This window comes from Theobroma cacao, chromosome 2, assembly GCF_053813885.1.
Source record: "Theobroma cacao isolate CCN51 chromosome 2, ASM5381388v1, whole genome shotgun sequence".
Classification (NCBI taxonomy): Eukaryota; Viridiplantae; Streptophyta; class Magnoliopsida; order Malvales; family Malvaceae; genus Theobroma; species Theobroma cacao.
In genome coordinates, this window is record NC_142640.1 from 42,224,032 (window position 1) to 42,251,116 (window position 27,085).

At 38.1% G+C, this 27,085-nt stretch overlaps 3 protein-coding genes and 1 long non-coding RNA gene across 4 annotated transcripts; 3 read left to right on the forward strand and 1 right to left on the reverse strand.

Annotated features, from left to right (window-relative positions):
• Positions 1-8,117: 8,117 nt before the first annotated feature.
• Positions 8,118-11,036, forward strand: LOC18609518 (Pectin lyase-like superfamily protein). Its single transcript, XM_018115112.2, has 8 exons — positions 8,118-8,440; positions 8,550-8,678; positions 8,851-9,021; positions 9,128-9,163; positions 9,276-9,483; positions 9,871-9,952; positions 10,079-10,187; positions 10,473-11,036. The coding sequence occupies exons 1-8, from the start codon at positions 8,159-8,161 to the stop codon at positions 10,875-10,877; spliced, it is 1,422 nt and encodes a 473-aa protein (XP_017970601.1). The 5' UTR covers positions 8,118-8,158; the 3' UTR covers positions 10,878-11,036.
• A 2,562-nt stretch (positions 11,037-13,598) lies between these two features.
• Positions 13,599-17,592, forward strand: LOC148764297 (uncharacterized). The gene is made up of 2 exons (XR_016024659.1): positions 13,599-13,738; positions 16,090-17,592. It is a non-coding gene; the product is annotated as an uncharacterized LOC148764297 (long non-coding RNA).
• LOC18609519 (high affinity nitrate transporter 2.5-like) lies at positions 14,912-17,302 on the reverse strand. The gene is made up of 2 exons (XM_018114495.2): positions 16,158-17,302; positions 14,912-15,453 (listed from the first exon to the last, which is right to left on the reverse strand). Exons 1-2 carry the CDS (start codon positions 17,300-17,302, stop codon positions 15,078-15,080), a joined length of 1,521 nt encoding a protein of 506 aa, XP_017969984.1. The 3' UTR covers positions 14,912-15,077.
• A 4,299-nt stretch (positions 17,593-21,891) lies between the features above and the next one.
• On the forward strand, positions 21,892-23,268 carry LOC148764298 (uncharacterized). Its single transcript, XM_088803575.1, has one exon. The coding sequence runs from the start codon at positions 21,892-21,894 to the stop codon at positions 23,266-23,268; it is 1,377 nt and encodes a 458-aa protein (XP_088659701.1).
• The last annotated feature ends 3,817 nt before the right edge of the window (positions 23,269-27,085 follow it).

The following is a 27,085-nucleotide window of genomic DNA, read 5'->3' on the forward strand; positions in this document are numbered from 1 at the left end:
TTATGCTAAGTTGACACGTTGAGTGCATGCAGACTTCTGTAGTGACACACTAACTTCTTGCATTATTGTAGGGTGACACGGCACACCCCATCTTGTGGTGACATGCTGACTTCTTGCATTATTGTAGGGTGACACAGCACGCCCCACCTTGTGGTGACACGCTGAGTGGAACCAGATAGTTAGTGTGACATGCTGAGTGCATGCAGATTTTTGTGATGACACGTTGACTTCTTGCAATATTGTGGGGTGACACGGCACACCCCATCTTGTGGTGACACACTGAGTGGAACCAGATAGTTGGCATGACACGCTGAGTGCATGCAGATTTCTACGATGACACGCTGACTTCTTGCAGTATTGTGGGGTGACACGACACGTCCCATCTTATGGTGACACGTTGAGTGGAAATAGATAGTTGGTGTGACATGCTAAGTGCATGCAGATTTCTGTGGTGACACACTAACTTCTTGTTATATTGTGGGGTGACACGACATGCCCTAATTGTGGTGACATGCTGAGTGGAACCAGATACTTGGCGTGACAAGCTGACTTGTTCCAATTTTCAGGGGTGACACTCCATGCCCCAATTATGTGACATGCCACGTGGTTGTAGTATTAATTTAAAGGTAGTGTGCTTGAATTGAGAAAGAAAAAGTAATGTATAAAATGTACGAATATTAAAATTAATCAAATTAATTGTATATACAAAAAATGTACAGACAAGGGTCGATATGTTCAAGGTTAGCTCTCACAACTGTTGGAAAAAATTTCTAGAGCGTATTGACGACGCATATTTGCAATCATATTCTGCTTAACTCTAATCGATTCCAATTGTAAAATATCGTCAATGTACCCTATCATGAACATACCGCAACTGACACTATCATCTTGTCGATGCACTTGAGCTTTTGGCAAATGAATTTCCAATGGCATTGGCGTCAAATCCCGTGTCTTCCGACGTGTTTTGTTGAAATAACCGACTTGGTGGCAGATGATTAGCATAATTGTCGTAAGGGGTGTCATTTGAGCCGCTCGCACTTCATTATCCTTAACATCCGAAGTTCTTGCGGAGTCCACCACCTTGATTGCCCACCTCACCAAGTCGATCTTCGCTACCATCCAATGCCCACCCACATTGCAAGGCGCGAGGATGAAATCGACATCTTCCCATTTTTTCCCATATGTCAGCTTCTCACCCTCCACGTACGCTTGCAACTTATCTAGAATTTCCATAGTCGACCGGGCATCTTCAATTGGAAATGAGGTGTGTAGCATATGGATGGTGTCCTGTGAAACATGTATACATTAGCTTACACTTAATGTAATAAAAAACATAGTATTTTCAGAATTGAAAAATTTTCAAATAAACTTACGAAGAATATCGTGTCAACCACACATGCACGGGTAGTGTACAGCTTCGACTTCGGCCCTGTCATCCGCTTATAAAGTACGCTGAGGCATGCGTCTATATGTTCACTACTCATTTCTTCTTTGGGATCTTCTAATGTTGTGAAAAAGTCAGCCCTTGATCCTCTAAGATCCCGACGTTACTCCTGCATATGTAACAGAATGAGTTTAAAAAGCTTTGGTGGATTAATGTTTCATTAAATAACAATATTTACAATGCTATTTATGAGTTTACCTCGCGTACTCGTCTTTCTTGAAAGCTTTGTACGTTTCAACCGTTGTCTTTTTACATCCCGACGGCTCACTAAGGGGTTAACGTATGGGCTTTCCCTATATTTGCTTGCCATTTTCACCCGTGTCTACTCAGTTGGGTCTTAAATTTCTGCTGCACGATGATGGACATCAGATGACTCTGGTGATGACAACCGTGAGCCCCTGGCTTCAGGAGTGCTTTGAGGAAGATGGTCCCCTCTTGCTGTTGCCTCCACTAATGCATCGGCCAAAAGAAGATCCTCTCCTTCAGCCACGACTGAGTGAATGTCCCCCTCCCCTCCAACAGATGCATCGATAACCAGATCGACCTTAGGAATAGGGTCTCCCTCAGCACTAGTAATGTCATCGTAAATGTGCACACCAGGTTCATCATGGTGCCCATCATCAGCATCATCGTGGTCCTCACCAGCACCGTGAGATGAAGGACTACCCTATAGAACGAGACAAATGGAAAAATTTCTTAGCTCATATAATATCACAAACCATAAACCGAGAAACAAAAATAGAACTGCACCTACTAAACGTAAACGACCAATATATGAGCAAAGATAGAACAACATACTTGTGATTTCAGGCCGTCTAGAATTCAACCAACGACACGGTCCTCAAACATTTGCATCACCAGAGTCAACGACTGAATTGAAGCCTTCAGCTCCGACATGTCTTTTTTATACCGGTGCATGATCCGTCGCAGTTAACGCTTCGTGACTACTTCGTCATTGACTTTTGTCGAATGGGTCAACTGTAATAACATATATTACTATTTTATTCAATAATCATATATGAAAGTGTTGAACATTACTCGTTAGAACTTTAATATCCTTACCGGTGGCTCGTTACCACTTTGGGTTGAGCAGGACCGATTTGTGGTTGAGGAGTTGTGGTTGCCTCCCTCAACTACAATAATAGAAATTAATGTGTTACTTGATAAACATATGTGAAAATATTGAACACAAATTGTTAGAACCGATCTTACCGACGGGGTCGTTAACACTGTGCGTCTGAGGAAGACCTCTCATTGGTTGAGGAGCTGTCATCATATGGTCCAATTGCAAACACAAATATGTTATTCGATAATCACATATGAAATTATTGAACATAAACCGTTATAACCGTCTTTACCGGCTCCTCGTTATCATTGTGAGTTTGAGGAGGACTTATCGGAGGTTGTGGAGCTGTCGTCGCATGGTCCAACTGCAAACACAGATATGTTATTCTATAATCACATATGGAATTGTTTAACACAAACCTTTAGAATCGTCCTTATTGGTTCTTCACTACCATTGCCATAGTCGTCACCTTCCTCCATAAACTCGAGGATCGACAGCAGCGACGGTGCACCTCCGCTTCATGGAACTAGTGGCTCTTTTCTACTTCAAGTTTCTCCTCTTTTCCCTCGCACTTAAGCCCTAGTCCATCCCGATCCTCCATGTGCCCTATTGGCACATATTGGTGGCCCTCAAATAACGGGACATCAATGTCCACAAAATAATCTCAGTTGGCCTCATCCGGGGTGGGTTCCAAGGTCTCCACTACCACAACTATAAAATAGGGATTGCGATTAAATTTTTGGAAAAATTATTATACAAATTCATAGAAAAAATCAGTAGTTGTTCACTCACTTGTTGAGATGACTCCAACATCTCAATTGCATTGTAGAAGTCTTTTGGCTTCTAGTTGCATTGCCATCTGCACATGTGTGGGTAGATGTCCTTCGGAGTAGAGGGGGCAACTATCTTTCACAAGGCCAAAATTGCCTCCATTGCCCAGAACTGCAAGTCAAATGTAACTATTACTAGACTGTAAATGATAAACGATTGCAACCATAAATTATTATGTCAAAAGGAAAATGAAAAATGTTACGTGATAGTACCTGTATCACCCACGTTAATCCCTAAATGTTGTATCGTAAATGATCCTTCTGCACATTTCAGGAAGGCACTTCGAACCCCTTCAAAAGGTAGTCCAAGGTCAGCCTCCAAACGTAATGACCCCATGGGAAGACATTCCAAGCGTCGATGTCCTCCACCAACGACAAGAGCCAAAACGTCACCCGTCTATCGTAATCTTGACCAAATAAAATGTTATTTGTGATCAAGATGACTACCATCTTGGTCGCGTCTCTCGGTCGCTCAAAGTTGCCTCAGCGGAACGTATCAAGCAAGGCTTGTAGCTTAACACTCTGCTGCCCGTTCTAGTATCGCGCATGAATTTCATCTACAACAACCTCGTACGATCCTGTGAACACATCCGGCATTCAACGAAACTTCAGTTAGGTGATAAGGCAGAACTCTTGCTTTGATATGTGCACCTTACTTTTCCCAATGGAAAACCATAACTCATGCTCCATTGAATCTGTCATAGTGATTCGACGGATCATGATGTTATGTAGGTGACCAGCGGATAAGTAGCCTTGAGGATATACGTCCAGCAGCATTTTGAAGCATGTACGCTTCACTGCATTGTACTCCCTTTTCTCTTAGAGGGTCTTGTTGATGTAATGCAGTTGCGACCATTTACAGTGGGTGTTAATAGCGACATTGAATGCCCACTTCTCCCTCAGCATAATAAGCAAACTGTCAAGATCCTCATACTGTCTGGACTGCATTTGCAAAACATGACACACATGCACGAGTGAGTTAACCCATAATATGGTAATACGCCATGCATATAACGTATAATGTGGTAACACGCCATGCATATAACATAAAATGTGGTAACACGCCATACATAAAACGTACAATGTTGTAACAGGCCATGCATATAACGTAAAATGTGGTAACACACCATGCATATAACGTACAATGTTGTAACACGCCATGCATATAACGTAAAATGTGGTAACACACCATGCATATAATGTAAAATGTTTTAACACGCTATGCATATAACGTAAAATGTGGTAACACGCATGCATATAACATAAAATGTTGTAACATGCCACGCATATAACGTAAAATGTGGTAACACGCCATACATATAACGTAAAATATTGTAACACGCCATGCATATCAAGTCAAATGTTGTAACACGCCAACGCTGACACGTCAATTACTATAATTCTTGTGTCCTTACACGAACTGGCCTAAAATACCCGTGGAGTGTGACATGCCAATCAGTGTAATTCTTGACCCGTTGCACGAACTGCCTTAAAATAACTAATGTCGTGACAAGCTAAAAACCCCAAAAAGTAATTTACCCACTACACGCCATATCTGTTGTATTTCAAAACTTTGGTACGACCCTAAAACCGGGAAGAAAACAATTTAAACATAACAATTGAAAAAGATTGAAAAAACACGAACATATCACACAAACCCAGCAAAAAATCAACGAACAGAAGAAAGTTTTAAAAGTTTTATTTTCAGACTGACTGACCTCTTCACTGATAACCGACATTGTTGTTGTGGTGTCTTCAAGCTTGCAAAGAAGAAAGTCAAACACTCTGCTATATTTGGGAATGAGGAATGAGGAAGAACATAAACGTTTGCGATTTATGGAAAATATTTAATTAAAATGAAATGGCCTCACAATTTTCTCCATAAATATTCATTTATTGAATTCATTTAGTTGAAGTCCAATCGGTTTCCTCGTTATTTGCCTGCTTTTTTTTTCCTTTTTCAAACCATGTCATGTCACCCATCAATTGCCATGCCGTGTCACCCACTCTAAACCTAGTGGTGTCACGGATCTCTATGGAGTCTGACAAACTCTGAATGCTGGTGTGTCACAGATTCCCTCCATGGCATGTCACAGATTCCCTCCATAAAGTGTCACCAACTCTAAACGTTAGCGTGTCACAGCCGTATCACACATTCCCACCATGGCATGTCACAAATTCTAAACCCTGCAGTGTCACAGCCGTGTCACACATTTCAACCATGTCGTGTCACAAACTCTAAACCCTGATGTGTCACAACCGTGTCACACATTCCCACAATGTCGTGTCACACATTCCCAACATGTCATTTCACAAACTCTAAACCCTACCCTACCACAATTGTCTCACATATGGCTTGTTGTAGCACGACCACTTCGTGCTTTGGATTCACATCTTTCTCTTTTCGATTCACCACCGTATCAGGGATTTCTAGTTTCACATCATTCTCCAAACTTTCGATTCATCACGACCGGTTCCTCGTTCGGTTTAATATCACTTTTCTCCTATTATCTGAATACCATGTCCAAAATCTCTGAAAAACCATTTCATACAATATTATTTTGTTTTGCACAAGTTTCGAGAAAAAAATAGATGTTTTGCATAAAATTAGATGTTCGCAATTTCTTTACATATTTATTTTCTCATTTTCTGCTTGTTTGAGAGTGCGCCTCAACTAAGATGGCTCATTAAGGGTATTTTTGTCCCAAAATCTATTCTTGTAGTTAAAAATAGTTAAAATTATCTAGAAGCTTATTTACAAAAACACTTTATTTTTAAGAGCTAAAAAAAAAAATTTCCCCTAATTTGAATAGTAAATGCTTGGATATGAGTAAAAACATAGGTCGCAGTATGAATACTTAGTCAATTCTTATAAAAAGTCTCTTACATAAAAAGTAACCTACTTTTATACACATTGTAAATCGTAATAAAAGTTAGAAAAATTTAACTCGACCTTAATTCAAATCTATCCAAAGTTATATATATGTGTGTGTGTAAATTTCTCATTATAATTGCGGAAAGAGACTAATGTTGAGTACAAATGAGAAAAAAAAAAGAAAGAAAAAAAATTAAGAAAGGTTTGTTTCTTAGCTTCCGTATAAGATACATACTATACTTATTAATAATAAAAGAAAAAGTATGGCACCAATCTGTGACCTGTCCGCGTGTAAGGAGAAAGCCAGAGACAAATCGTCAGTGTAGCTCAACAATCCCTGGCTGCCCATACAACCTACAAATTAGGGTTCAAATTAGGAGGGAGCCAAAACCACTTTTTCACCCATGTTTATCCCCCACGTCTCGTGAACGTGAGAACCACTTTCCCTGCCTCAAGCCCAGCGTTAGGGGTCCTCATCTAATGACTCAACAGTCTAAACTGCCTTAACTTTTGTTACTTCACTCCAATATTTTATGTCTACTTCTGTATCGTTTCTTCATTTTTTTTGGACTTTAAAGTAGTCTACCTAGCTTAATTTCTATAATTCTTTAAACCAATGCTGGCTGTCCTGGAATATTTAAAAGTAAGTTTCTTTTTGCTATTAAACAAGCAGAATGTTGGTGAGAGGTGCCTCTCAGAGTGACCGCTCAAGTGGCCAACTTTCATTTGTCTGCAACTTAAAACCTAGGACGACGATGACCTGCCTCCAGTTTGTGCTCTTATCTTAGCACATTTTTCATCAAAAAGTTAGGAATAACAGGCATTTGTGAGGTGGATACGTTTTTGTTTTTCATTTTAATAAATTCGTAAGTGTTTTGTAGTCCTGCCAAAAGTTATGTTCTTCAAAGAGATAAAATAAAAGTTTCAATAAAAATTGGTGAACCCTCTAACAGAATGAAAAGTAGTAGCACAGTAAAGGTACCTCCATTATCAAACTAGGGGTGTCCAGATCATTATCCATTAGAAAACTATCCAATAATACAGTAGGCGACTAAGTAAAATTATCCAATCAAAAGATATAACTTAGGTTGCTTTCTTTATCCAACTTCCATTAAGCCAAATAATGGAGTGCCCTTAGGTATACATATGCATGCTAAATGAGGCAATGGCTGTAAGGAAACAGTGAAAGAAAGATGAAATTATAACAGAGCAGATGCAATCATGTATTGCTCTGGTACGGAGAAGAGAAAAGCTAAAAACAGAGAGGAATATGTTAAAGGTTCATTGTCTTCATTCAACTATGACCAAAATGTTTATACAAGTTATACGAGATTACACCTGTTAATATAAGAGACAAGTGTTATAAAGCTAACCATGCACAACGACACCTCATAACACACTGGTGTACAACACTTAACAACCAGTACAATGAAGCAAAATACATAATAGACAAAATGATAAAGTCGATGCATGCTTTAACTCTAACAATGGCGACTAAAATCACTTATTGCCAAACAAACTGTTAAACTCTAGTACTATATCGCTGAGGATTTTATCCAACAGTCACTAATTTTGAACCTTGATGCTATACCTACATTATCCACTGCTTACTTGAAAAGAATTAATCACTACGATGGAAAAAAGAAAAAAGAATTAATCACATTTATTAATTATCTTATATTCCTAATTGAAGGGCCAGCTTTTGCGTACGATTTCCAGTCCAAGTGGCTAATGTTTGCACCCTGGGGGTTAACAGGGGCATTATTTAACAAGTTCAGATTTAGGGTACCCTTGCAAATTAGAACCCAGACAAGGCTATTTTTGTAAAACTGGCTTTATATAAACTGTCTTTTAACTGCCTCACCTTCCTTGTTTCAAACAGAGTATACCACCTGAGCTCCCTTCATCACTTGCTAACTAGAAAGAAAAGGAGAAAGCTCGAGATGAGGAGAGATAAGAGTTTATATCTTCTAGCACTTGTGGCTATCATGTTTCTTGTATTCATCACATCTTCTATAACCTCAGTCGAGGGAAGAAAGCATAATGTCAATAAAGGCAAGCCTCATAAGCATCAAAAAGATAAGAACCACAAAGGTAACGGCGCTCCACACTCAAGCCCTGCACCAGCGCCTCTTCCTGGTTACGACTATTATCCAACTGGTTCGAACATTTTTGATGTTTTGTCTTTTGGAGCCAAGGGTGACGGAGTTTCTGATGATTCAAAGGTAAAATTAGTGGTGCAAATAAATCTGTCTTTAGAGAAGGAGACGATGATTTAGTAGTGACTTAATGTTCTAAAAGTTGTAATGCTTGAAAATGTCAACTAATCAACAGGCACTTCTAGCAGCATGGAAAGCTGCCTGCAAGGTGCCTGGGGCTACAGTAGAAATTCCATCAGAATTCAAATTCCTGGTCAAGCCCTTAACTCTTCAAGGTCCATGCATGCCTAACCTTGTTTTTCAGGTATGCTTTCTCTTCTTTTTAGCTGATCTCCCTCACCCTGACTCTCAAAAAGTATTTTACCTAAAAAGAAATAAAAACGGCAAGAAGTATATTCTGTGTCAGATTTTAATACTATCTCTCTTTACATTAAAATGCCCAATGCACGAAGCTAATCCGGATGGAATTCCAACAGATAGATGGAGCTCTGTTAGCCCCCCCAAAAGTGGGTTCATGGCCAAAGTCCAGTTTGTTTCAATGGATAAACTTCAAATGGATCCATAATTTTACTATTCAAGGTACTGGAGTTGTTGATGGTCAAGGCTCTCAGTGGTGGACTCCATCTGATCAGATTTATTATATTCAGGTTAATTATCTATACATACCATCTTATTTCTTGAAACTTCGAGTTGAAAGATTTTACAAGTACCTGAAATAATAGCTAAACCTCATTTTTAATGTCCCTTTTGCAGAAAAAATTCAAACACATTCCAAATTGGAAACCAACCGTAAGAGTTCATTAATCTTTTACAGCTAATTAGCTTCTTTTTAGTGCGACTATTTCACTAGTCACTGCTATGCCAAATTACGATTCTGATTTACTTTGGCGGGCCGTTACAGGCTTTAAGATTCTACTCAAGCTACAATGTGACAGTTCGCGACATCCAAATCATAAACAGCCCTCAATGCCACCTAAAATTTGATAGCTCAGGTGGTATCAAAGTAAACAACCTTACAATTTCTTCTCCAGAGAGTAGTCCAAATACCGATGGTATTCATCTGCAAAACACTCGAGATGTAGAAATTCTGTATTCCAATATTGGCTGTGGTAAGGTCCAAAAGAAATTTTTCATGATCAATATTCATCTTAAAATAGGACACAATGAATATGCATACTAGCTAGTAAGCTACAAAAACAAAGTTAATTGTGCTTTGTCGATACATAACCAGTAAAATATAATCAGAGCTTGAGATAGTGCACAGCACGTTATACTTTTTCAGTGAAAAAGTTACTCATCTTATAGTGAAGACGTATGATTGGTTTCAAGACCCTTTAAACGGTATAATAACTGTCACACCAAACTAACTTTTGAAACAAGCATGGACAAAAAGTAGACTCGAGCCTGTGGGGGCCTAGACATGATTATTATTAATTTATTATGTTTTGCCAAAGTTTAATACACTAATTAATTATATGGGTTTCTCTTTTCGGCAGGAGATGACTGTGTATCCATTCAGACAGGTTGCTCGAACGTTCATATTCACCATGTTAATTGCGGCCCTGGTCATGGGATTAGGTAAATTAAATTCCATGTTTGAAAGCCAAATATGAGTACATAAAATGCTTGCTTCAGCAATATGGACTAATTTTAATGTGGTAATGAAATCTGACACTTGGATATGCATTTTCCTTACAATCACAGTTTGGGAGGGCTGGGGAAAGACAAGAGTGTTGCATGTGTCTCGGATATAGTTGTTGAAAAGATCTCACTGCTGAATACACTAGCTGGAGTTAGAATCAAGACTTGGCAGGTACAAAGTTTCTGCATGCAATAAGTATTGTAAACTGATTTCTTTTTCAAAATTGGAGTAGATGTTACACGATTGCTTCAACTCTTCATTTTTTTTTCTAAATTCTTGTATCTGACGGATATGGATATGGAGTACAACCCTTTAAATCCATGAAAAACTTCGATGAAAATGGAACATATTGTGTCAGATACATACCCATATCCGATATTCACCTCCGAACGAGGGGCACAGTAGATTTCAGCTTTCACCAGGCTCAACCTCAATTTTGGAAATTTTATGATACAGGGTGGTATGGGATCTGTCAAGAACGTCTCATTCTCCAATATTCAAGTCTCTGACGTAAAGGTTCCTATAATAATTGACCAGTACTACTGTGACAAGAATGTTTGCAAGAACCAAACAGGAGCCGTGGCAATATCTGGTGTTACATATGATCAAATAATCGGAACTTATTCGGTACAACCGATTCATCTTGCTTGTAGCAATGACATCCCATGCACTGACGTTGATCTTATCGATATTCAATTAAAACCCTCCCTTAGATATCGAGGTTTCCATCAAGCATTATGTTGGAACTCTTATGGGAAATCACAGGCCCCTTTGCTTCCTTCAAACATAGACTCTTGCCTAAGAAGGGATGGTGGTTCAGTCAAGAGAATAGCTAGATCTCGCGAGCATGTTTGTTTTTAGCTTAGAAATTATAATAGTTAGGTCAGGTTTAATGTATTGGCTTCTTTTAATTTGCGCCCCGTTTCCTAGGTTTACATATGCTGTTTGATGCTTCCCTTCTACAATTTTTTGTCACTGAGAAGGTGATGCTTTGTAAAAGAATGTAATTTGTTTTCCGAAGTAATTAATGTAGCCTAGCTAATTGGTGTTTATAAAGTAAAAAGAATATGGTACAATTTTCTAGTGATCGTTGTTACAATGGCAGAGCAAAGTATAAGTTTAATAAGGAACGATAATCTAATGTTCACAATGATGGCATTCGAATTTACAAGGTAGGTTGAAAATTAAGGAAGCTCTTTCTGATCAAAATATCGAACAAACCCATCTAACTACCCCAAACATAACCTTTTAATTATGTAAAGAAACCACATATACTAACATATAGTCATAATGCTATTCTTCTACAATGAGATGCTAACAAGCAAATTAAGCAGTAGCTGCTTCTAGCTTGCAAATTAATCCATCGTGCCTAAATTAACTAATTTAGGTATTGGCACATGGTTCTTGTAGGTAGTCCTAGAGATTCTGGGGAAAGAGAGAGACATGAGGTTCATTATTAACTAATTTTCTTTTCCCCTTAAAAAGTAACAAAAGAGAGGCCAAACCTCAAAAATGGCTAGCCTAGGGTAGCGGAGTGCCCAAATGACTAGGGTTGTGGAAGCACAGGGGTTCCCATCCCACGAGAGTAAAAAGGAGACTGAGAGCTACGGCGTCTTAGACGACCTTTAGTCTGCGCTCCACCAATGCAACAAAGTAAGAGAATGGGGGATAGATCCTGTTTATGGGCTTACCCTCCTCAACTGGCTATATCATTGCCACGGTACAAAAAGGGGTGATTGCAAATTTTTATCCAGATGTTGCATTAAAAAAATTATCTCCAAAGGCTAAGAAAAGCAATTAAAAAAAACCAACTCAATTCGTTTTATACAGACACGAAAATAAATTGATCAAAGAGTGACAAGAATATGTTTCTCTTGCTCTAGTGGCAACAGCCACGAGCTAGAGAGCAAGGCCCTAGATGCTCAAGGCTCAAACCAACTCCCAAACAGCAGTAAGCATTCAAACATGCATCTACAATAATCCTTTTCTGTTCACTGAAAAAAAAGTTGAGAAGAAGGCAGAGCCTTGGGTTTCATGATATGCTACTGCCAGGGCTACATATCTTAATTAGTCATGTACCAGCTGGTGCAGGTTTTTTTTTCCTCCTCTTGCAGAGGTTGGTTTGGTGCTGGCTTTTTGAGTTAGTTGGGAGGGTGTTGGTTACCGAAAAGGTTTTTGGTGGTGATGGGGCTGATGGAGTGGTGCGTGCACCGTCCATTAACCCATCCCTTTTTTGAGAATCTCACTGCACGCGCATGGTTTCTAAGTACAAACTTTTAGTAGGGAAACATAAAAGGAAGACTAAAACCAGAAAGGGTAAAAGAGGAACGTGGGGCATCGAACCAGAAAGGGAAATAAATAAAAACGTGGGTCCTTATTAGTTATTCCTCAATCATTCCTGGGCTTGCCAATCTCCCCTTATGAGATTGTGGCAGCCAAGTCTCGTGTTGAGAATAATTGTAAGACTTTAAATCAAAGCGAACAACACCCCTTTAATTGGGGTGTGGATTTTCATAGTCACTGTCAAAGCATTCATCAATGGAGAATTGATGGAATGTCAAAGCCTTGAGGAGGGAGATTTAGCAATCTCATTAACTTGAATTTACATTTATGAGAATTTGTGAGAATTAGTTATGTTGTATGATGTAAAAATTTAAATTTATAAGATGTTTTTTATGAACAAAATTATAAAATTTTATAAATTAACGCAGATAATATATTACAATGGAGTAAAATATGCCAATATCCACCGTCAGTATTAGAGCACTCAACAGTGGAGACTTGATAGGAACACCAAAGGCTTAGCAGGGAGATTGTGGCACCTCTAATCCAATATTGAAAATTTATAAGGATCCATTATAGTATAGGTGTAAAACTTGAATGTATACTTGAGACGTCATAATCTAAAAGGAAAAAGTTTTGGGGTTAATAGTGTATACTAAAACATTATAACTGAAACACATGAAAGGAAATAGGAACATCAAGTTGTGATATTTTCAATACTTTTGCTTCTACATTTTTAATATTTGGGATGTGAGAATAAAATTGGAAATACTTTGAATCAGAGTTAAATTGACATTTTATTAATTTAAATAATTATTATAATTTTCATAAAATAAAAAAAAAGTTTTCTGTTCTTAAATCTAAATAGATAACCATGTATAATATGTTACAAACAGTTGTCAATCGAGATGAAATTTATAAAATGAGAAAGCGCTATTTTTCATGGTGTAATATAAACCGCATGCATAAAAAAATTGACATGTTATAAATGAACTCTAATTTTAACTAATTAAAATAAATCAAAGATCTTTTATTCGAAAAGCGAAATTGGAATCTCTCGCCCCTCCGTAAAGAAAACAAAAAAGAAAAAAGTCACATTCGTCTAAATGGGCTCATTTAATGGTTAGAAAAATAGTAGAGGAAAATCACATGTCGTGTAAATGGGCTAATTAGTATTTTTCTTGGTGAATTGAGAAATGGGCTCACTAATAATCAAAGGCCCCAATATCTCTCGGCCCAACCTTTCATCTTTTACCTCTGGTTAGCGGCTTAGCGCTCACGGTCGTTCGTTATCCATTTTTAGGATGGATAACTGGGAAAGTCTGTAGCTTGCTTTATGTATATATGTATATAATTATATACAAGACACGCTCTGACAGAAACAAAGTGTTTGATTTGTTTAACAAAGGAATATCTTCTAGGGTTTCGATACTGCGGAGGTATTATGTTCCTTCTTTCTTCACATGATTTGATCTTGCATTATAAATACACTCAAAACCTATGTTTTCTTCCATGGGCCATACATTCTGTTGCTGATTTACTGTCTTAACCAACATGTTTTACTCCTTAAAAATTGCTGGAATTTTTAAGGGTATTTCCTGTTGGTTTCTATGTGCAAGTAATCACTGTTACAACCTTAAAATGGACCATATTAGACAACTTGACTCATGTAGTTCTTTCTTAGTTTTAAACTACACTTCCATGGCTGTTGATAAAATATTTTTTGACAATTGTACACCAAGCCATTATAATAAAAAAACTTTTCGATTTTGTCACATCACTCTATCTGTTTGCATAAACGAGTAGATTTCTTTGTGCGCGGGGGGTTGGCTATGATTTCCTTCTGCCTTTCTTCGTTTTGCCATGTTATGATTCTTGGTTTGTGGGGTTTTTATTTTAAATGCAGCTATCTCAAGATGCTATCTTCCAAATCGGCGAGAATTAGTTGACTGGTGCTTGTTTGTTTGTCACTTATGTTTAACATTTAAACTAATAATAACATATGGTAACCTTGACTTGGATTTATTTATATTAGGTAATGAGTGGATAAGCTCCTCTTGATTTCTTGAAATTTATCATTGACTTAGCGGTGATCTTAGCATTTAAAATGAGACTCACAACCCAATTCAAGCTAATCTTGTGATGTTTGGGATACTGCTTTTGGTTCTCAAGCCATTTTGGGTGCTGTGATAAAATTTATGTCAATTCTGATGATAGGATTATTAGTGAAATGACCACTTTGATCTCCAATTGGAAATAGATAGATTAAGAAATTTATGAACTTAAGACCTAAGTTAACCTATTAGGAAGGATTTGCGTTAGTGAGGAGAATTATCTTTTTCTCTAGGATTGCATGTCCATATATTCGTACATTTGGTCCCTTAACATGTAATGATAAATCATTTCAACTAGTCAAATATAATATTACGTTTTGTTGTATATAGAGTCAAATCTCTTGCTTTTCAAGTTCAAAAAACGGTTTTGGTGCTGTTCACAAGAAAATTTTCAATTAATGAAAATCCTATGTAATAGCTAGGATAAAGGGTTTAAAAAACATTAAGGAGAAAACCCAAATCAGAAGGACCAAAACCAAAAAAAAAAAAAAAAGAACAGAGAGAAACCCTATATAAACATAGATCTCTAAGGTGATTAATTAACAAATGTCTTTATTGTAACTTTGACTACTTGCAACCATTAACCTGCTCATGAAAATACTTTGGCATAAGAAATATAGACAAAAATTACATGCAAAGATAGTGGGAAAACTTGTGGGAGTGGCTAAACAGTTGTAGGTGGAGTACCATTAGAAGGCATAGCTGCAGAGTGTACCCTTCTTCCTCTTTCACTTCTGCTGTTATCAGCAAATTTCAAGCTTGCCTGATGTAGACCTTTTTCCTTCTCGTTTGAGCTCCATTCGGACAAGTAGTAGTCTTCTTCTGTGGCAATCTTTTCTGATGATGGACCACAAAACATCCCACCCCATTGTGGGAAGTATATTAGAAATATTGGGAGGGTGCAGCATACGATCATGACACCCATGAGAGTAATTCCAGTTTCTTTAGAATATTTGGATCCCTTGAAAAAAATTAATTGAGTCAAAATTGCACCCACATTTCCACCTCCTCCTGTCATCCCAGATATTACGCCCAAGGACCTGAAAGCAAAGTCAAGATATTTGGAGGATTAAGAGAAATAGGCTTTAAATGAGAGGCTGCACCAATTGCAATGAGGTATCAATGTAAACAGTAAAATCAGCCTTTTTCTATTTCTTTGTGCATGTGTGAAGTAAAGAAATGTCATGACTGAGAAGAGAAGCCCATTGATGTACGTCATATGATTTGAGAGGCAGTAGAAGTTCTCCATCTATTTTGTTTGTCTGGAAAGGTGATCCATCAGAAGTTTAGCATCTTCTTTTTTCTTTGGTTTGGTTGTTCTGCCCTTGCTTAATTGGTGATCCCACAATTTAACAAAGTCATAAGTTATACCCTACCGGAAAGCAAACAGACCTAAGGAAATAAGGGAGATATCGGACAAAAAAGACTGCTTGAATATTTTTCCGTTCTCACAGAGATAGTTAAAGAAAACTTTTCACTGTTTTGATCAATTGCTCATAAGTTCATTATTGCTAATATGCATATATATTATACAATGAGTTAGATGATGTCTGAGTTTGGCCCTTGCATTTCTTATTCATTGATGATGAGTTTTTGATTGAAGACTAGTCACATTTCAGTTTCTGTATAATTGTTCCTCAAATTATCAATATTGATCAATTTGCTATCATGAGCAGCAATGTGTGGCAAATTATTTGTGAAAACGATGCAGAAGTATAGTCTAGGTGAATTATGGAAACCATACCTCCGGGAAACAAAAGGAACCACTCCAAATGTAAGACCACAAGCAGCTTGGACAAAGACTGAGAAAATAATCATCACTATGATGGATGCGCTCAAAGATCCAACCTGCCCAAGAATGATACAGAACACCCCTCCCAAGGTTTGTATTATCCATAAGGCCCACAGCCTACCCCGCATTCCAAACCTGCTTGCCATCCTGTCAGAGATTATACCTCCTGCAGGTCTTGAAAACAAATTTGCTAAACCAAAGCTTGCTGCAATAATTCCTGCTGTATGGAGTTTCAGATTAAATCTGTCATAGAAATACTCTGCGATTATGTTGTCCACTGTCAACTCCACCCCAAAACAATATCCATAAGTCAACGCCAAGATCCATCCTCTGTAATTTGTAATCCCATGGTAGAATACACGTGAGAATTTATCTTTTTGTTTAGCCCCAGATTTCTGCAGCCTTTGATAATTCCCATCAGGTAAATCCTGGCCAAAGATCAGAATAGCAAAGGCTGCTAATGTTTGAAACAGGGCAGGAATGAAGAATGCAATTCGCCAAGCTGTAAATTTGACTGCACCAATGTCACGGATGACGGAAAAAACAAGGGGCATGATGAGCTGTGTTGCCCCACCTCCAAGGTTGCCCCATCCGGCTGCAACACCATTAGCAGTGCCAACTACTGGAGTTGAAAACATGGAGCTCATCCAGAATTGTGTTGACACAAAAGTAGCAAGGGAGAAGCCTGTGAAAAAGCGGACAAGGAGGAAGGAGACAGGTGATGAGGCAATGGAGGTGAAGTAAACTGCTGGTGCAGTGAGGAGGATCAGGGATGCAGAAGCAAGACGTGGTCCAAATAAGTCACAAGCAGTTCCCATGGCAATCCGGGCAAAGACTGCACCAGAGACTGATGCAACCCCTGCATTGCCAATGTCAGTTGCTGTGAGGTTTAGGTTGTCACGAATGATAGGGAGGAGGGGTGGAGCAGCAAAAGTGGATACAAAACAGGCAAAGAATGAGATCCAGGACAGGTGAAATGCTCTCATGTGGGGTGCAGCTACTGAGAATAATCGGAATTCAGTTGCCTTGTGTTCTGAATCCACTGGAAGAGCAAACTTTTGAGGCTGTGTTTCTGTAATGGTGCTGGATATTTCCATCTCTTATGCTTGGATAGAGATGGACTAGGTAAAAAGCAGTTGGAAAGATTCTAAGGTTGCACTCTTTCTTGGCTCATTTTTGAGGGAAAATTCTCTTTTATAGTGCTGAGTCTGGCACTTTAAGTCCCATGGTGTTAATTTCTTGTGACATACGCAAATCTTTTTTTTTATTTTAGCAGAATAGGATATGTCTTCTATAAAATTGTGGAAAGAATATGGATATTTATGTATTAAATAAGAACAAGTTGCCTATTGAAAGATACAAGGTAGCTGTCATTGTCTTTTGAAAATCGGTAACACTATGAAATTTCACAAAGGTAATGGTTTTACAATGTGTGACTTGGAGGATTGTGTTGTTCAGCAATGACTGTTTGATGGTGAAAAAGGCAACCTTGAAAGATGAGCAGAGCTCTGCCCATGCGCCGAGTCTCATTGTTTAACCATACCTTAATATGAAAAGAAGTTGAAAAGTTTGGAATTCAAAGTTTAGTTTAGTCTTTTAGCGGCCGATGGCATCAAACCAGAACGATTTCTGTGTACTAAATGAAGAGAACGCTAGTATACAAACATTGACTTTGGAGGTCTGGGAGCTGGGGGCCTCAGTTTCGAAACTGAACTTGGTATCAGATTCTTCTCTGACGTTTCCTTTCGTGGTGTGAAAATACCAATGTGCCCGGATCTTTCTCTAGCAGAGGTACAACCAAGTTCCTAAAACATGTGGTAATTTAGTGCTTAATGATACCTTTCCACAAGAATTGTGGGAGCCAAACATGAGTAGGACAATAATTCTGACAAACAGTGATGTGGACTAACAATAGGATATTTTTGTTGTTTCCATTCTCCTACAGTTAATGTACTTTTTGGTAAATTCAATCAATTTACATCAAATTTTTCAGAATATTGATTTCTTTACCTTTAGTGAAAAAAAATCTAGGCTAATTGGGCACTTCTTCCAATAAGGCAATAATCCAGGTTGAGGAGTAATGGCTTGAACTTGTTTAGACTGTTGCAATTAAGAGTATTTTGGTCTTTTTACATTTGGTTTTTCTTTATTAAAATAATGCATTAATTTGGTTGGGTGGGAATATTCAACGAGGCTAATAGAATCACTTAGATAATTCTGAGAATATTCAATGCCGATTACAGAATTATTGGCCAATTGCTTTTTGCTGTAGTCTTGAATCGTACGGGCCGCAGGCGGTGCCAGTGCCAGTGCCAGTGCCACGTGGATGATCCAAACTTGTAGCCGCAGCCTACAGAGTCAAAGTCAGCTATCAGTTTGCTCACAGGTTGGGCCCCCCTGCTGCCTTGCAGGAATTTCTTTTCAAGCCTCCTACCTAACAGGTGCAGCATTCATGCCCCTTTAATAATTTAGCAGGAAGGAGTTGTCCGTCGACCATGACTAATAGGAGACAGCTTTGATCCTTCGTCCTTGGACTACCTGTTGATATCTTTTACTAGCAGTAGCCAGTAGGCCAGGTTTCGGTTCATAGTCCTTGTTGAAGGAAATTACTAGCACTACGAAGGTGTCTTCTTCTTCCCGTCTCTGTCAAGTTACTGCAATCTGTGATTTTTATTGCCCACCGTTGGACAATAATATCAAAGTTAAATACTAATATGCTCTTAATTGCAGAAGCTGGACCATTCAATCAAATAAGTTGCTGACTTTTTATACGGTTGCCCCAAGCAGTTTTCTTTTTTTTTTTTTTTATCTCAAATTGGATATTTTTTTTGTAATCTTGTGGACTTATTTTATTGGGTTTGGTGGGAAGGGTACTTATGTTGCGTGTGAATTGTAAACGTGGTTTACGGTATTTCCACTTTTACCTGGAAGTCAAATTTTGATCACAGTGGGGGGGACTGATTTGAATCAAAGCTGAGATTCTATACAAATAATACGGCCTTTTCATTGGTATCCGATCAATTCTTTTGAAAATTTAGGCAGCAGAACTTGGGAAAAGCTTAGTGTTTCTCAACCTTTTTGGCAACTTTAGAAAGCTCCCATTTCCCACGGATTTCGAGAGAGATCATAACAAGAAACAAAGATTGCATGTTCCTAGCTTCTGTCCAAACTTGCATAAGCATGGCCATTCTGATTTGCCTCACGTGAAAATATTGGTGTGGGATTCGGATAAAATATTAGCGTTTCTAGTTTCTACCCAAACATTGGCACAATTATTTATTGATTTTGCCAGTCATCAACTTTCCTGGTAGCACCTGACTACTCCAACTAACCTTTTCTCCATTGCCATCGGTTGAATCCAACTTACAATCATACAAGGGACAAAAAGAAAGGACGAAACAAACTTATGAGGGATCGGAATTGCAAAGCAACTTTAATGGCCAGTTAATGCGATGATGTTGCAATTGAACTTTGATTGTTTGAGTATTTTTTTAATCTTAATGCTTGAACCTCTTAAATCATATGAGCAGTAGTTTTTACAGTTAAAAACCTTGTAAAAAGCACTGTCTGGGGAATTTGGTTGTTGTGGGTAGTCGTTCAAATTCTTTGCAGATAGGTGTTGAGCAGTATCCCCATTAGCAGACCACAAATGGTGGTGCAGATGATAGATTAATTTAAAGTGTAAATACTTGTAAAAAAATGTCAGTGGAATATTAGCGGTGCATTTTCTTCACAAATGATTTTAAGCACATGGGACTTACAAGAATCTTCTAAATTGCTTCCCCATACTTGAGGCCGCGGAGAATGAATAGGAGATCTTCCACATTAAGCCTGCCAAGTCTGTCAGAGACAAAACAATACTTACTAATCAAAGAGTAGTCTAAACTCTCCCAGTAAGCATCACCTATAACGAACAATGGCATCTGAAAAATAAAATTCTCAAAAGAATGGAATAAGGAAAAATTTTGTATATGGAAAATGGAACCAAAGAAACCCTATTGACAAATGAAATTAGAAAAACCTTGTTCAAAATAATAGAACGAGAGAAAACTCTATTCAATTTTATTATGAAACATAAAAAGACAATTTATAGAGATAATCCATTTTAAATCTATTTGTAACGTAAGTAAATTAAATAAGTATTTTAATCTTAATTTTTTTGAGTGCAAGTAAAGTAAATGAAATAAAAATAAGTGTCCTAAAAGTTAAACTTACTTGTTTTGCAAGTAAAGTAATCAACAAGTAAAGAAAACTTAAATATAAAAAATATTCTAAATTCCTTAGAATACTTTTCTTGATTGTTACTTTTTTAACAACTATTGGACCTCTTTCATGTTGGCCATCCTGTGTGCGTTTGTCTATGTGAGTTGTATGCGTATGGCTCTCTTACGTGTATAACTCATATCTTAAGTTAATTCTCCTTTATTCTCTCTCAAGTTGGAGTATGAAGATTGGAAATGCCCAACTTGCCTAAAAAAGTTTGAAATTGCTCACAACCAAGTGTCTTATTGAATATGTCCACTAGTTGATATTAAAATGAAATCAATCGAGGTAAATGCCTTGTCTGAGTGCATTTTGAGATATTGAAGAATTCATATGACGACATCAAAGTGTAGTTGTCTCAACTTGTGCATAAATCGACTCAGGATGTGCACTGCATAACTAATATCCAAACACGTGATCATGAGATAAAATAATCTACCAATGAGACATCTACACTGTTTGGGATCATCACAAAGTTGTCTTGAATCAAGATCAAGTTTATGTTGTTGATTCATGGGTGAGGAAATCAGTTTGTAACTCGATGCTCCCCTTATTTGGTAAAGCCCTAAGGAATCTTCATGTAGACTTCTTTCTTCAAGATTACCATGAAAAAAAAAAGCTATTGACATTTAACTTATGGAGTTCCCAATTGCACACTAAAGAACAATAATAAGGCATTACGTTGTAACCATTTTGGCCACCGGGGTACATCTCTCTCATGCAAGGCCTTTAAGTGCGCGAGTGTTTTAATCAAGACCCTTTAATGTGCAATTGATCAGTTTGGGGTCTTGATGTGCGCAGTACTCCAATACGAGGCTGTTTGGGGCCCGTCCATTGTGTGCGTGGCCTCGTTGGGTGTGAATTAGGTGTGCACGACCCACTAGTGCGAGACTCCCATGTGTTAAAATTGGAATATATCTCAGCTTCAATCGAGGGTGACTTGATGATGGTTTGAATAGGTGGAGATGAGGTCACGAGCAGCAGCATGTGACTAGTCTAAAGTAGCAGTTTATGTGTTGGTTATTTTCAGTTTTTTTGTCTTCAGCATTATGTCAATTTAGCAACATGGATTTACCATGTTGAGTTGTGTTTGTTAGGATGTCAGCCACTAATATCATGCTACAACTAAACGATTATTGGTGGTTTAATTGCTTAGTTATGTACTGGTTTTTTGTTTTGTATTTTCTCTCTCTCGGTTCTGTAACTACTGCATATATATATTCAATGAAAAACAGAACAGTTAGTGTCTTTGTCTTCATAATATTCTCTTGGCTTGATTAAGTCTCAATGCTTGTATAATTCATTCCTTTTTTGAACATGGTATTAGAGCCTTTCATGTGTTCTTAAGGGACTTGTGAAAGCAATTTTTTTTTTAGAATACTTAATCTTGCTGTCTCATTTCTTCCATTAGAATACTTAACCTATGGCTTCAACCAGTTTCAATGTTGTAGCTCCACCAGTGTTTAACGGAGATGACTACCCAATTTGGGCAGTGAAGATGAAAGCTTATCTCCGTGCATTTGACCTTTGGGTAGTTGTGGAGGTGGGTGGAGATCCTCCGGTTCAAAGGCATGCCAATCCTACAATGGCACAATTGAAGCAGCATAGTGAAGAGGTTGCTAAGAGATACAAGGCCCTTTCGTGTATCCACTCTGTTGTATCCAACTCCATATTCACTAGGATTATGGCTTGCGAGAATCCTAAAGATGCTTGGGACAAGTTGCAAGAGGAATTCCATGGAAGTGATAGGACTCGACAGATGCAAGTTCTTAATTTGTTGAGGGAATTTGAAGTTTTAAAAATGAAGGACAGTGAGACTATTAAGGAGTATTCTAATAAAGTAATGAAAGTTGTGAATCAATTGAGGCTACTTGGGGAAGACCTTTTAGAGAAAAGGATTGTGAATAAAGTCCTAGTAAGCCTACCGGATAAGTTTGAAGCTAAGATATCCTCACTTGAAGAGTCCAATGATATCTCACGCCTTACTGTCACAGAGCTTGTTAATGCTCTCCAAGCACAAGAACAAAGACGAGCTCTTAGGCAAGAAAACACGGTAGAAGGAGCCTTCATGACTCGAACAAAGGAGAAATGGAGTGACAACAACAGAAAGAATGATTCAGAGAAGAGAAACAAGGACAGGAGATCTGGAGATGGAAAACAAGGCAAGCCGAGAGTTAAGTATCCTGTTTGTTCTCATTGCAAAAAGAGAACACATCTTGAAAAATATTGTTGGTATCGTCCAAATGTTAAATGCAGGTCATGCCATCAATTAGGACATGTTGAGAGAGTTTGCAAATTGAAGGGAAACAGACCTGAGGAGAAGGCTGCTGTTGCAGAACATCAGGAAACAGTTGATGAATTTTTATTCATGGCAAGGAAATCTGAAGTTTCAAACAAGAAGCACACATGGCTAATTGATAGCGCTTGTTCGAATCATATGACCGGGAAGGAAGAAAATTTTATTACCTTGGACAAGAGTTATAAATCTCAGGTTGAGATTGAAAATGGACTTAATTTGCAGATTCAAGGGATAGGAACAGTTGCGGTGCATACACTTGCAGGTATGAAATCAATTTCCAATGTTATGTTTGTACCTGAAGTTTCTCAAAATCTACTTAGTGTGGGGCAATTGATTGAGGATGGATATATTTTGTTGTTTAAAACCAATGCTTGCACTATCCTTGATGCCTCAGGCAAGGAACTTTTCTCTGTTGAAATGAGAAATAAGTGTTTCTCTGTAGATTGGATGAAGGTTAAGCATAAAGCTTACCAATGCTTGTCCACTAATTCTGAAATTTAACACCGTAGATTGGGGCATGTAAATTACCGGTCTTTAATGCATATGATATCCAACAACTTGGTTGAAGGACTCCCTAGTTTGACTCAAACAGATAGAATCTGTAGCACTTGTCAATATGGTAAGCAATGCCGAGTCTCTTTTCCAAAATCTAGCAATTGGAGAGCAAAACAAAGGCTTCAATTATTGCACTCAGATGTGGGAGGTCCTATGAAGACTCTATCATTGAATGGGAGTTTATATTATCTGATTTTTGTAGATGATTATACAAGGTACAGTTGGATATTTTTTATGAAACACAAGTTTGATGTGTTCAATTTGTTTACCAAGTTTGTTGCAGCAGTGGAAAATGAGTCTGGGAGCAATTTAATGATTCTTAGGACAGATAATGGAGGAAATTTCAACTCAACCTAGTTTAAAGAGTTTCTCGCTCGAAAAGGAATCAAACACCAGTTGACGGTTGCCTATAACCCTCAACAAAATGGAGTTTGTGAGCGTAAAAATAGGACAATGATGGAGATGACACGCTGTTTGTTATTTGAGAAAGATTTGCCAAAGAAATTTTGGGCTGAGGCTACTAATGTTGCTGTGTATTTACTAAATGTTCTCCCAACAAAAGCTTTAAATGTTAAATGCCCCTATGCAGCTTGGCATGGTACAAAACCATCAGTAGCGCACCTCAAAGTTTTTGGGTGCATTTGTTATGCCAAAATTCTTGATGGTAAGAGAACAAAACTCGATCCTAAGTCTCAATTGGCAATTCACTTGGGCTGCAACAACTTGTCAAAGGGATATCGATTGTATGATCTGAAAACTAAGAAGGTTTTTGTAAGCCGTGATGTGAGATTCGACGAAGACTTGAAGTGGAATTGGAAAACTACTGCTACTGAGAAATCAAAGTCAAATAATACCACTAGTGATGTGAATGAAGGTTTGAAGTGGAATTTGGAAATAGCTGTTGATGAGAATAATGCTGATGGTGATGAGAATCTATTTGATGATGAGGAAAGTATGGATGAGAATGATGAAAGCTTGGCTGTTCGAGGAACAAGACCACTCCAAGAAATTTATGGTAGATGTATTATGGCAGTAATTGAACCAAATGAAGTTGCAGAAGCTTTAAAAGATAAGAAATGGAAATAAGCAATGGATGCTAAAATCCAAATGATAGCAAGGAACAGGACCTGGTACTTAGTAGACAAACCTCAAGGGCAAAAGGTAATTGGTGTTAAATGGATATTTAAAACCAAGCTGAATCCAGATGGATCTGTTAACAAATTAAAGGCCAGATTAGTTGTAAAAGGATATTCACAAGTTCAAGGAGTGGACTTTGAAGAGACTTTTGCACTGGTGGCTCGATATGACACCATTCGAGTCTTAACAGCACTTGCAGTCAAAGAAAATTGGTCCATTTGGCATATGGATGTGAAATCAGCTTTCTTGAATGGGGTTATATCAGAGGACATTTATGTTGAACAACCTGAAGGTTATGTGGTACAGGGAAAAGAAGACAAGGTGTGCAAGCTTGTCAAAGCTCTCTATGGACTCAAGCAAGCCCCAAGAGCATGGTATGACCGAATTGACAGCTACATGCGAGAAAAAGGATTTATTCGCAGCAACAATGAAGCTACACTCTATGTTAAGAAATCTGGTAATGCCGTGAAACTGATTGTATCATTGTATGTTGATGATTTGTTAATAACAGGGCCTGATGATGAGTTTCTAAAAGAATTTAAAGCTCAAATGAAGTTTGAATTTGATATGACTGACTTAGGAAAGATGTTTTACTTCCTAGGCTTGGAGTTTCAGCAATTGGAAGGTCAAATTTGTCTCTATCAAAGTAAATATGCTGAGGATTTACTTAAAAAATTCAAGATGAACTTTTGTAAACCAGCTCCAACGCCACTAACTATGGGTTGGAAACTCAGCAAAGATGATGGTGAGATTAAAACTGATGCTCGACTCTATAGAAGTATAATAGGATGTCTTCTATACTTGTCAGCTACCAGGCCTGATATTATGTTTGCCACAAGTCTCCTATCTCGATTTATGCAGGAACCATCAGAAATGCATATGAAAGCTGCAAAAAGAATCTTGAGGTACATCAGAGGCACAACAACATTTGGGCTTAAGTTTGTGAAACAGGACAGTAATCATCTGCAAGGCCATTGTGACAGTGATTAGGCTGGGAGTGTGGACGATTCAAAGAGCACCACTGGCTATTGTTTCTCATTTGGAAGTGAAATCTTCTCTTGGAACTCAAGGAAACAGGAGGTGGTAGCTCATTCTTCTGCTGAGGCAGAATATATAGCAGCATCTTCTGCAACTAATCATGTGTTATGGCTCAGGAAATTGCTTGATGATATGGGTTTTAGGCAATTTATTGGCACTGTCTTATGGGTGGATAACATGTCTACAATTTCGATAGCAAAGAACCCAGTGCAGCATGCAAGAACTAAACATATTCGAGTGAAGTTTCACTCAATCAAAGAGGCTGTGAAGAATGATGAAGTTGTAATCAAGCACTGCAGCACCAATGATCAAGTTGCTGATATATTTACAAAAAGCTTGAACAAAGATAAGTTTTATTTTCTCAAGAGCAAGCTTGGAATATGCGAGATAAATTCCAAGGAGGTGTGTTAAAACTGGAATATATCTTAGCTTCAATGGAGGGTGACTTGATGATGGTTTGAATAGGTGGAGATGAGGTCACGAGCAGCAGCATGTGACTAGTCTAAAGTAGCAGTTTATGTGTTGGTTATTTTCAGTTTTTTTGTCTTCAGCATTATGTCAATTTAGCAACATGGATTTACCATGTTGAGTTGTGTTTGTTAGGATGTCAGCCACTAATATCATGCTACAGCTAAACGGTTATTGGTGGTTTAATTACTTAGTTATGTACTGATTTTTTGTTTTGTATTTTCTCTCTCTCGGTTCTGTAACTACTGCATATATATATTCAATGAAAAACAGATTAGTTAGTGTCTTTGTCTTCATAATTTTCTCTTGGCTTGATTAAGTCTCAATGCTTGTTTAATTCATTCCTTTTTTGAACACCATGTGTGCACAGCTCGTGCGCATTTTCTTCCCATATGATGCCCATGTCCATGCCTTTTGGGCTTGTTGTAGGTGCGCATTCCAAGTATACATGACTGTATTACACATAGCTCTTCTTGTCGTGGGGCTATGATGTGCGTAGCTCACTGTCGTGCAACTTGTGTCTGCATGCTCTTCTGGCATGCGAGCTTTCAGTGTGCGCGGCACATACGCGTTCTTTGCGCATGTGCAGCACTCAAGTGTACAGTCTTCTTGTGCTCTTACTACTTGTGCTGTAGGGCTTGTCTAGGGGCTCTTTACTAGTGCGACTTGGCTCTGCAAGTGTGTGAAGTGTCTAAAAACCTCCAATCGATGATGGTTAGATGCTAGTTGTCAATGGGTCCCCTAGTGATGTCGCTCCAAGGCTGATATGTGCGCCAATGGCATGTGCAGCACAAATGTGTGTTGTTGGTCCATGCTTTTTGTCGAGCTGGACTAGTCACGGGATCGCAAACCACCATGACATTCTCTCCCACTTGTGTAACATCTTAACCTCCGCATGTTAGAATGATTGAAGTTGCTCACTAGGCTCAAGAGTGAATATAGGTTCCAAGTTAAGAATATTAAAGATTTAAATTATGTGCTAAGTAGAAAATGAAGGAGAAAGGCTTAAGATAAATAAAAGAATAAAGATGGAATGGAAAGAGGATGAAATGGCAAAATAAAAGAAAGGCAATGAAACAATGGAGGATTAAACTTTATTAATGGTGGATAAAATGAGTAA

Bases quoted from the DNA above. Each gene is read 5' to 3' on its own strand.
- LOC18609519 (XM_018114495.2), bottom strand. From the start codon at position 17,302: ATGGAAATATCCAGCACCATTACAGAAACACAGCCTCAAAAGTTTGCT. The intron at 15,454-16,157 runs GTATGGTTTCCA...CTTTGCTTTCAG, and splicing joins GTTCCTTTTGTTTCCCGGAG to GTCCTTGGGCGTAATATCTG.
- LOC148764298 (XM_088803575.1), top strand. From the start codon at position 21,892: ATGGCTTCAACCAGTTTCAATGTTGTAGCTCCACCAGTGTTTAACGGA.
- LOC18609518 (XM_018115112.2), top strand. From the start codon at position 8,159: ATGAGGAGAGATAAGAGTTTATATCTTCTAGCACTTGTGGCTATCATG. The intron at 9,022-9,127 runs GTTAATTATCTA...TCCCTTTTGCAG, and splicing joins ATCAGATTTATTATATTCAG to AAAAAATTCAAACACATTCC. The intron at 10,188-10,472 runs GTACAAAGTTTC...TTTATGATACAG, and splicing joins TTAGAATCAAGACTTGGCAG to GGTGGTATGGGATCTGTCAA.